Source organism: Protobothrops mucrosquamatus, unplaced genomic scaffold (assembly GCF_001527695.2).
Source record: "Protobothrops mucrosquamatus isolate PMUCROS unplaced genomic scaffold, P.Mucros_1.0 scaffold687, whole genome shotgun sequence".
Lineage (NCBI taxonomy): Eukaryota > Metazoa > Chordata > Lepidosauria > Squamata > Viperidae > Protobothrops > Protobothrops mucrosquamatus.
Window position 1 is genome coordinate 38080 of NW_015386973.1, and position 12268 is coordinate 50347.

The window sequence follows — 12268 nt, forward strand, 5'->3', positions numbered from 1 at the left end:
TCTAAGACCAAAGCTAAACAAACTATTTAACAATATATTGTCACTTCAAAAAGTTAGGATACAATCATATGTATAGAGACTAGTGAATATATTCTGTTTCTTTTAATTGAATTGGTAAAGGTTACATCCAGAGCTAGGGCCTTGCACAGTGCAGCATGAAATTTGTACTATCAATTCTCATCTATCATCAACTGAAAGCTTAAGGAAAACAATGATAATCAGTGTTGCACTGATACCATGCTTTTCTCTTGGAATTCAAAGTCATGTACGAGCTCTATGGTGAAGTGGGGACTAAAATTGGATCATTTCAGTCCAAATCCAACTTTTTAACCTCTGTTCTACATTATTTTGGAACGTCCTATAGCTTTACTTTTGTTTGCTGTTGAATGTAAACCTAAAAAGCCTATGGCCATTTATTTAGCTAAAAAGCCAGATGCTACGTAAAAATAATCTTAATTTGGGTTTGAAAGATTGCACCCATAGTCTGAAATAGCACAAAGCAGATCACTGAAGGCACTCCCTGAATTTTGGGTGATCTGGAATTGATCGTATTTGAGTTTCTGACTGTAAACATATGATAAATATAAACGGCAAGTGTGCACAAGAGCTTCATATGCTTGCTGGCCTCTATATATGTATAAAGAACTGTATGTTATTATATGTGAATATGAGTATAGACAGTATAAGCCACAGTCAGAATCTAGGCTGTAATACAGTCAATCTGTATCATAAACCAGCGATTAAGAGAAAGCAGTAGCTAATATAGTCTGGGAACAGATAGAGGGAACAAGCTAGGAATTGATTATTATGCTCTCTGCATACAAAAAGATTTAGGCTCCAACAATATCAGAGCCCTAGAGAGATCATTGCATGAGTTTACATACTGGATCAATACCAAACAATTATTACCATACTTGTCAATGTTCAACAGACAACTTAAGTTGGATATGCAAGACAGGTGATACCTTCAGTCTACCCCCATTTTCTGATGATTCCAAGTTACAAATTCACTCATCTTCATTCCTGGAAAATGTAAATAGTATAGAAAAATCATCCTAAGTTCTCAGATAGACATCTACTTCTCCTGAATGGAAAGACCTAAAAGAGAATAGTTCTGAGCACTTCAATTGGAGGTGAGTGATTTTGAGTTGACTAGCCTCTTCATAGCCTTTCAGGGTTATCACGGAGGCATCACAATTGCTTTTCTTCTTGACTTTTGTTTTGAGCATGTCAGTGCAACATTGATGTCTACAGGATGCCCTGTTGTTTAAAGATTCTTTCAAAAAGTGAAGCTATTTTATGGTAAACATTACATTTTACATTTTAAATATATCATTTATATTTCTACTCATTTTTAATGCCGAATTCCCCTCCCCCTTTTCTGTGAAATTGGCTGCTGCTATAAAGCAAAGATAACTGACTCCAAGTAATTGCTTTGTGCTATTTTATGAATCAGACACCCCCTCCCCACAATTTTATGCTTCAGACTTAAAGTAAATGTGTGTGAACACTAATTGTCTTTCCTGTGCAACGGGGAATAGGCAATTAAATTCTTAACATATTATTTTTGTGGAATTGATCAGAAATACATCTCTCCCTCCATTTTGCACTTCTGATTCTGCAGTCTACAGTCCAATCCAGAATCACTGGGAATTGAGTGGCATATAAATTTCATACATTAATGTTTTTGTTTTTGTTGCTCCTGGATAAAGAATAGAAATGTGGGTTTAATTCAAACTTATTTTTATTTATTAGATTTATATCCTATCTTTCTTCAGGAGCATAAGGTAGTGTAGGTAACATTCCCTCTTCCATTTGCTCCCTATAAGAACTATAACGTGCAATAAGCTGGGCTGCAAAAGAATGATTGGGTCAAAGTTGCCTAGCAGTTTTCCAACTGATGAAGGTCAACTTAAATTGGTTAGACCAATTCTGGGCTAACATCTTAATCACTATATTAGGTTGGGTTCACAAGAAACTAGAAATCTATATTTTAGATGTGTAATCTGTAAGACAATATTTGGTGAGGCATACATAGCAGGCTAATATGATCCATAGGACCATGAAAACTGATTCAATGACTCTCAATATCTATTTAGTAATTCCAATATTAATGAGGGTATTTTTTTGGCTCCACTCCAATAATTGCTGTAAAACAACAAGACACACTGATGCAGAAAAAGAAAAATATAATGGATAAAGAAAAAAGTGATCTTTCTTTTTCAGGAATATCTTTTTTCAAAATTAGTCATACAGTATAACGTGCTTTCATATAACATGTTTTATATCTTGATTTCATGTAAGCAGAGTAGAAACAAGGGAATTCTTATTTATAAATGGCAATCCATATTTATGGGAAAAAAAACTATGCATATTTTTATCTCTGCCTGTTTCCAGCAGTGGGAATAAAGGAAAATACAGTAAGTTTATGCCATATGATGGAAATTAGAATTAATATAAAAAATTAGGAAAACTTACATAAGACATTGCTTATATATTATTTGTATAATTTGTTAGAAATACTGCAGTCAGCACAGTAAATTTACAGCTTTTCAATTAAAATTTAAAATTCATATATCCTTTCCTAGATGAGAATTACAAATAAATATTTCAGAGCTTTAGTTTTGCAACCATGTGTAATAACAACAATAAATAATGTTGATAGAATTGAAGAATTTTAAACTACCCAAGCTGCAAGAAAAGAACAAGCAAAAGCTTGAGAACATACTATTATAAGTAAACTATAAAAACATGAATATTTAAGACAGGCTCACATTTTAAAAAAACAAGTCCATAATTATTTGAAATGTGCATGCTATTAGAAGAAAAAAATTAATTTAAAAATGAGAATTTGGTTCCAGAACAGAAAAATGTGACACAGCAACAACTTATTGACCTAACAAAGATATTTTTGCCTCTGTTTCAGACTGGTGAAAAATTGTGTGAAGGTGATGAACAAGGAAGGTGAAGGTTTTCATTACTTGAGACAGATGTTTCCAAGAATAATTGATGAGAAAATTAAGGAAGACATTTATGTTGGTTCACAGATCAGATACCTCATCAGTGATAAGCAGGTAAAGATTTGTTAGTAGGGCCAGAGAAAATCACCTGGAAAGCATTCAAGGATATCATTAAGAATATTTTTGGCAACTACAGAGCTACCAAACTATATTTAACTGGTTAATAAACTTCTTACAGCAAACAAGACCATGAAGTGCAACATGTCACTGAAAATTCATTTTCTGCATTCACATTTGGTCTTCTTTTCCAAAACTCTAGGTGCAATTACTGATGAACAAGGTGAAAGGTTTCACCAGGACTTCCCAAAACAGTATCAGGGTAACTAGAATTCCTCAATGCTGGCTGACTAATGTTGGACACTGCAGTGAGATGCATCAGATACTGAATACAAATAAAAATCAGGAGCAAAATATTTTGAACTCATGCAGCATGTTGGAAATATTATGCAATTAAATATATTATAGTCATTAATTTCATATTTCCCACGATATCTACATGATACAGTCATTCTGAAATTATATTTGTGTTCAGCTTGAAGGGGTCTATCATAATTACTAAAAGTTTTTCAGGAAGCAAAACTTTTGAGAAAAAATTGTTCTCCAGCTTGTCAGAAATCCCTACACATCCAACTTTCATAGCCAACTTTATTGAATTAATCATTGTTCTGGATAACCTACAACTAGAGTTTCTGTGAAGAATTTCTATTACACGAGTTGCGCTGAAGTAATGTAAAGGTATGTATAATGTAGTTATGGGCTTTATAACAATTGATTGAGCACAATTTCACTGAGAAAATAATTCATTAGATGTCTCTACTTATATAATTTAGATAGAGTTATACAGATCAGAATTAAAAATCTGCTAAAATTAAATAAGAATAAAAACACAGAGCAGGAAAGAATGTTACAATTGGTAGTGGGTTCATTGGTGGGCATGCAGGGTATATTTAAGTTTTCAGGCATGCTTATATAACTGGTAGAAGAGAATATTTGCAGCTCAGGGCTGAACTGTGGGGTCCTTGCTGCTCTCTGAGCTTGGTTGTTTTCCTGCAGACATTTCATTATCCAACTTAGGTAGGTTACCCAACTAGGTAACATCATCAGTGCTAGAATGGATTAGGCTTTACTCTCTGTTTATATCAGTGGTTCTCAACCTGTGGGTCAGGACCCCATTTGGGGTCGATCGACCATTTCACGGGGGTCGCCAAGCAAGGCTGTCCGCCATTTTTTTTGTCCACCATTTTTTTCCCCTTTTCCGGCGGGTGCCTTACCTCCCTTGGGCTGGGCCAGCTGGTGGTCGGCCTGCTCCGTCTCTGCCGCTTGCCAGCTACGCCTCGGTCGGCGCAGGGGGCGGAACCACGCATGCGTGGCACTCCCGGGCAGGGAAAGTCCTCGATTTACAACCGGTTGGGTAGTCCTCGACTTACGACCGGTTTAGTCCTCGACTTACGACCGGTTTAGTCCTCGACTTACGACTGGTTGGGGTCGCGGCATTAAAAAGGTTGAGAACCACTGGTTTATATACTAGTGGCTAGCCTTACCAATGTTGGCAGTGGTGTTCTTAGTGGTTTTTTAAAATTAGGCTGCAGTTCACGATTAGCTTGTTTGTCTGAGTTGGTAGTTCCTTGACTGAGGTGTTATTTACTGCTTGATTGTTGAACTAGTATTAATTTTGGTTTTAATCTCTGCTTATCTGGGTGTAAATTGGTGGTGTTTTAGTCTTTTTGTTTCTTTTTTGGCTTTTTGATTCTCTCTTTTGAATGGTATGTAGATGTTGTTTATGTCTATATGCCTGTTCCACCTTTAGGTTATCCAGGAATTCTGTAGTTTATATAACTTCTTCACACAAACAACTGTGACAGCAGCTAGAACATGGACAGTGGAGTAAAAGGGGAGATTGGCAGTGATCACATCTATATTATTTATGATGGGCTCCACAAAAGGTCTTCAAATATTATGTTTAGTTTGCCAGATGTGTATTTAGTACATACAGGAGACAAAACTAAGTGTATCTGAAACAGATTAGGTAACGTCGGTCCTATATGTTCTGATTATGTTTTAATAAGCCTGATACTTCCATTAGACCCCCCAACTTACTAGATAACATTATTGAAATAAAATAATGGAAGTGGCCTACTTAATTCCTTATAGCTTTGACGTTGCTGGCTTATGAGTTCCAAACCTATATACTCATGTACTGTATATTATTGCTTAGATTCAACTTCTTGTATATGTTCTTTGCCTCACAAGAGCTTGGTTGAGGGTCTAATGAGGAGAAATACACAACATATATTCTAGCAGAGTGGCAGAACAACTAAATTCCTCTTTCAAATGCAAAATAAACATTAATGTCTTCTACAGATATTTGCAGGGCTTTTTTTCTCATAGAACACCCAGAACGGAGTTCCAGCACCTTTTTTGGATGGAACCTTGTAGGGTAGGCAAGGCAGGTTGTATGACGTGTGTGAGTTCCGGCACCTTTTTTTTTTTTTTTTTTTTAGAAAAAAAGCACTGGATATTTGTATGGAAAGTCTTCACTTAGTGACCAAAATTGGGACTGGCAATGCAGCAATTGCTAAATGAAATATCTCATGATCTCATGGATTCATAATCTCACTTCTGTTTCAGTCATTAAATGAAACATCACACAATCATGACTTATGATTTTATTTCCATCTTCTCTATTAATTCTATTTTAATGTTAATTAAAGCAGAATTAATTAAGCAAAATCATCTTGTGGTTCTCAGGAAGCATGTTTTCTCAGTGATGGCTCCTGTCCTTTGGAGTGATATCGCACTGAATATCTGTTTTGTTCCCACCTTACTAATTTTTCACAAATAGTTAAAAACCTGGTGCTTTTGAGTTTAAATGATGGTTGAACCCCTTTGGGCTTTCTGGTGTCCTTTTGGGTTATGGGGTCAATTTTGGGGTTTATTGTATTCCCTTTTCATTTATATAAGTTGTTTTCTATTAAGTTTTTTTTAATCCACCTCGAGTCATTGTAGAATGAAGTAGCCTTTAAACAGAAATATTAAATTAAATATTAAATACATGAATGCACATAAAGTGAGACACACTGAACCAGTGGAAAAAGGAATTGTAGGATAGAGTCCTAGTGGACAATCACTTAAATATGAGCCAGCAGTGTGCTGCAGCTGCCAAAAAAGCCAACACAGTGCTGGGCTGCATTAACAGAGGGATAGAATCAAGATCACGTGAAGTATTAATACCACTTTACAATGCCTTGGTAAGGGCACACTTGGAATACTGCATCCAGTTTTGCTCACCACGATGTAAAAAAGATGTTGAGACTCTAGAAAGAGTACGGAGAAGAGCAACAAAGATGATTAGGGGACTGGAGGCTAAAACATATAAGGAACGGTTGCTGGAATTGGGTATGTCTAGTTTAACGAAGAGAAGGATGAGGGGAGACATGATAGCAGTTTTCCAATATCTCAGGGGCTGCCACAAAGAAGAGGGAGTCAAGCTATTTTCCAAGGCGCCTGAAGGCAGGACAAGAAGTAACGGATGGAAACTAATCAAGGAGAGAAGCAAAGTAGAACTAAGGAGAAACCTCCTGACAGTTAGAACAATTAACCAGTGGAACAACCTACCTCCAGAAGTGGTGAATGCTCCAACACTGGAAATTTTTAAGAAGAGACTGGACAGCCATTTGTCCGAAATGGTATAGGGTTACCTGACTGAGCAGGGTTTGGACTAGATGACCTCCAAGGTCCCTTCCAATATTATTATTATTATTATTATTATTATTATTATTATTATTATTATTATTATTATTATTATTATTATTATTATTATTATTATTATTATTATTATTATTATTGTGTCATTTTTAACCAAATGCATTGATAAATATGCTCATTAATTTTAAAAGCCTTATTCTTAAGCACTACATTACTCAAACATGATTGCTTCTTTGTCTTGTGTACTATGTACAGTAAAAATATTTTCCCCAACTTTTCTACAGATGAATTTCTAAAGTGTGTGGTTATCATGACAAAGAGATAGAATGCATGGTGGTTCTATTAACTCTTTGTTATATTGTGCATGTTAGACTCATCTAAGCTCATTCCTTGCCTGAGAGTCCTTCACCAGCTTGGGAGCAAAATAATATGACCCATTTGTTTATAATTTTAAAAAGGCCTTTTCCTTTCCATTTTGAGGAACAGACATTAAGGACTATTATGACATTGTAATAATAGTACTGAAGGTATGAAAGTAGCCACAAAAGCCACTAGTAGAATTGCACAACAGAACAGTAAATGTGTAAACGAGGGCAAAAGGGGGTTTTGGCAAGAAAATGTTTAAGAGGTTTTGGTGGGAAGAACTCTTGGCATGTTTCCAGACCTTTGGTATAAATTGTCAATGCTGGCACAAATCACATAACAGCGTATTTTTTATCACATAAAACAAACTCTTGGACAGAAATGATCAAGCATATAACAGGTAATTTTCATAAAACAAATGTACATAAAGAGAAACCTGTATTTAGGTTACATATTGCCATAATATATGGTTAATATAAACATGAGAGTTATTATGTTTCTACGATATTTATGAGACATATTCATATCTTTCTTCATTGTAGACTGAAACAGTATATTAACATCTATATTTGACAACAGTTACAGTGACTAATTAACCAAATAAACCAGAAATAAATTATCTCAGAATATGCAACAAACAACTGTGTAATTATGCCTTATATTGATCTGCCTACACATTTCCTTTTTAAAAAAAAAGACTGCTTTAATGATATGCATTATACTATTGCATTTTAACATGCAATAATACAAGATGCATTATTTTATTTGGGCACAGTGGTAATATAGTATTAACTAAATGCTTGGAAGAATAAACCTTTGGTCCCGGTGACCAGCTGAGATTGGATCCTGCAGTATTAACAATGAAGTCCTAGCAGTAAAGGAGAATATTAGTAGCTCAGGATTGAAATGAGGGGTCTTTGCTGCTCTCTGAACTTGGTTGTTTTCTTGCAAATGCTTCATCACCCAAATTAGGTAACATCATCAGTACTAAATGTCTATGGAGATTCTCAGTCATCCAGGCCGTGGTTGTCCCAAAGGTGCTTTTTCAAGAGACAACTGGACTTCCTTGTTTTTCTTTGAACACGTTTTGCTTCTCATCCAAGAAGGTTCTTTAGCTCTGACTAGATGGTGGGGGTGGAAGGATTTATATTGCTTGTAGATAGCTGGTCATTTGCATTATTTTAGAGAGTCATTGAAGCCACTTGACCTCAATCAGTGTCCTCAAGGTCACCTGAGTAGTGCAAATGGGTGTGGGGCCTCCTACAAAACAGTCCTTTCAGCAGTTCCAACGAGCAGTTCCATCAGTGCTAGTAAGAAGTGGGCTTGCTCTCATTTCATATTCTACCGGTAGTGGCTTGCCCTGTCAGTGATGGTGGGAGTGGTTTTGGTGGGTTTTTGGTTGGACTGCTTATTCTTGGCTTGTTTCAGTTTCTTGATTGGAGTATTGTTTACTTGATTGTTGGTCTGATGTTAATCATGGAGTTCATCTATTTTGGATAATGAAATGTCTACAAGAAAACAACCAAGTTCAGAGGGCACCAAAGAGCCTTCAGTGAACTTCTAGAAATTCGGTCTGTTGGTCTGCCTTAAAAACATTAGATACAGAGACAAGAGGCAAAGGTAGGATCACTACAGTGGTAGCATTTTTTTCTGTTAATCCACCAGCCACCTCTAACAAAGAGTGCCCCTATCAAGACCCCAGGCCAACTGGCAGAATTAGAATTTCATGCCCTTCCAGATGTCAAAAAGGAAAGGGACAGATCTTATCTCAGATAGCAAGATATTCCAAAAAATGGGGACCATAGTAGAAAAAATTCTTTTTCTAGATCTTGCCAACCAAAACTAATTTGAGACAGAAAGCCAAACCTGCCTTGTGGGTTGATCTGTTTAGTACTTGTCTTCAATGATCAGAAGTGGAGTGATTTTTAGGCTCTTGGCCATATTTATATTATTGTTTGGGGTGTTTATTTTTATACAGTTTTTTAAATTTTAAATTTTAAATTCAAGGATACCATAAAATTAGCATAATTGGTTCAAGTTTCGCAAAGACGATGTCATCTCCCCAACATTAGACTCATTGGAAATCACACCCAGTTTATTTACTTGTATTCCCATATTTCTCAGGCACAGAGGCTGTTATTAGGTGCTGGAGGCCTGCAATTACTGCAGTTGCTCCAACCGTGACTACAGAATGTTTAACCATGATTGAATCATGGACTAGTGGTTGTGGTAGTTTCTGTCATTGCTAGCTGGCAATACTAGCTATTTTCTGGAATAACTGGTCCATTTGCATTATCACTTGATTCTTACACTGGAGAAAGGCACTAGTAATTTGATTGACAGCTGTAATGGTATGTGGACATGATTGTACATAAAAAAATCATTACATCAATCCTTTAGGTCACAAAGACTGAAAAACTATCATTTATAATTAAGAGCAATTAAAAAACACAATGTTTGAAAATTAATTACAAATTTTAAAAAATGGAAGTGATGAGAAGGAATTATTATTCAAATAACAGTTTACACACAGAGAAATATACAGCATGAGCTCTGCCCAAAAAAACTCTCAAGATGAAAGGAAACAAAATATATTTTTCCTTTTCTACTATCTACAGTTAATCATCTTCCCTACTAAATTACCAAGAAAGCTAATTATTTCTTTAACATTCTTCATGTCTGAATAAAAGGTCTGACACAATTGTTTATAATGAAATTCTGCAGATATGTAACTATATAATTTAGAAATGCCAGAATTCTCTCTTGGATGGTGTAGTTTTGGGGTGATTACTTTTATTTTTGCATTTGTAAAGTATTTCTACATTACAACCTCCTTTTCTTGAATCCCTTAAACTCTCAGAGATTTCATTTTTGAATATGAGTAGTAGTTTTGTCATTTCTTTCACTGTTCTCAAAAATAAGCAGAATGCAGCTTATTGTGTGACGTGCTGCATATCATTATCTTGCATGTATGTTGTCATGTGTTTCAGAGGTTTATCGATTTTTACAATCTTGCTGACAAAATAAATCTTAATTGTTGTCTAGTTCTAGTAATAACAGGTTAGACTCAACCATCCTGAATTTCCCCCATTCTATATCCAGAAAATAAAATGAATTAATTATAAATATAATTTCAGGATTAATTTCCAGCATTACTCTGTGTGTGTGTGTGTGTGTGTGTGTATGTGTGTTAAACAGTATTTTGTACATTATGGAAAAATGATTGAAGAAATTTAAAGAATGTACTTAATGCAGCCTGTACTTGATTTCTATTATAACACTGAATTTAGAGAAGTTATAAATTCTTCAGGTATATGCACAACATCTAGTTTTCAGTTCACTATTCTTCAACAATAAAATAGTGAAGTTCAATCAAGATAAGGTTTTAAAAATAATAATAATAATAATAATAATAATAATAATAATAATAATATAATTATAATAATTATAATGACTGTGGCAAAGGCAAGCAAGGGTAGTACCAATAGTAATAGGCGCCTTGGGTGCAATCCCAAAACAACTGGAGCACCATCTGAACACCATTGGCATTGACAAATTCGCCATTAGTCAATTGCAAAAGGTGGCCTTATTAGGAACTGCTTCCATCCTGCGACAATATCTGTAACACCATCAAAGTTCCAGATCTGCCAATCCCAGGTCCTTGGTAAGGACTGAATAGGTAGACAAAAATGCCAAATCCAGTCTGAACATTTGGCTGACTGTGCAATGATCAATAGTAGTAGTAGTAGTAGTAGTAGTAGTAGTAGTAATAATAATAATAATAATAATAATAATAATACATAGGTTTATATGCTGATGACCATGTCCACATGATAATTCTAAGGATGACTAAGTACAATTGATAGTTTCCAAAGGTATCTATAGCAGTATTATAGCTTCAGTTCTAACCTACATCATGAACATTATTAAAATCTGTCTAAATTTAATTATCTACCAAAATGTCCTGTCTCAATTTTCCTATTCATTCCTTCTGTATCTTACTTCCTACAACAATTCTACATATATATAATCATCATGTAATATAACACATAAAAATACCATATCTATATTAACATTATTCAGGAACTGATAGGGAAAAATCTCTAGTTTAAATCTATTTACAATTTTAGGAAGAATTATAAGGTTTCATACAAATAAATGAACATTGTCAAAACCTATTTTTAAACTGGACTTTCCTTTCATATGAAATAGAAGAAACAGAAAGAAAACATGTTTTAAGCATAATTTGCATGTCATGTTTATTTTTCTGTGAAATATCAGAAAATCAGATTTGTGATTTTAGCACTGCAAGGAAGTGAACAACCAACAGCAAGGATGATGGACAATTATTGCAGCAATGGGCATGCCGTTAAAAGACCTGAAGGACTAGGTTAAAGAAAATCTATGTGATCAGTAAAAATCAACATTCACTTGATGGCACATAATGCAACTTTTTGATTGACTGATTAACTATATCCAGAAAATCCTGCATTTCAATTAATGTAATGAAAGAAATTAATTGTGGTCAGAAATACATTCCAGTATAAATATAAGACAGTCTGAATAAGCTGGTAAAATTGGCTATTTTTCTAACTTCATTAATATAATCTTAAAGGAAATAAAGCATTCATTTCTTACTTGCAGTACCATCACTAATCTCTTCAAGTCCAGTAGTTATACCAGCATCAATGGAACTCATTATTTTATCAATCTGCAAGAAAAAATAGGGATTTTTAAAACACATATTGTAATTTAAATTAACATGTAAATATACAATAAGAACTGTAGAGGCAAAATAATTACTTTTGTTATTTAAATGTTACTATAAAGTTGAGAATAGTATACACATATCTACAAATAACACAAAATGAACAGCTAAAGCTGAACTATTATTAACATGAATTTCAATGGTGTTCAGATAATCATAATATAGAATCCACACAGTGCTGGAAACATTTCATTAAATACGTATTTAAATGACCACCTAAAAAGGTCTTCAGTGGGTGCTATTATATAACGAAGGAAGGAAGGAAGGAAGGAAGGAAGGAAGGAGGGAAGGAAGGAAGGAAGGAAGGAAGGAAGGAAGGAAGGAAGGAAGGAAGGAAGGAAGGAAGGAAGGAAGGAAAGAAAAATGATGTATAATCTTTGAATATTTGATCTTATCAAATGCAGGCACACTA

At 34.6% G+C, this 12268-nt stretch overlaps 1 protein-coding gene across 1 annotated transcript in view; it reads right to left on the minus strand.

Moving 5' to 3' along the window:
• Nucleotides 1–12268, minus strand: part of LOC107289403 (ankyrin repeat and sterile alpha motif domain-containing protein 1B) — a 114292-nt gene that overhangs the window by 11828 nt on the left and 90196 nt on the right. The window contains exon 14 of the mRNA XM_015818158.1: nt 11727–11799. Within this exon, the coding sequence (XP_015673644.1) occupies nt 11727–11799 (73 nt within the window). The remainder of the gene's footprint in view (nt 1–11726; nt 11800–12268) is intronic.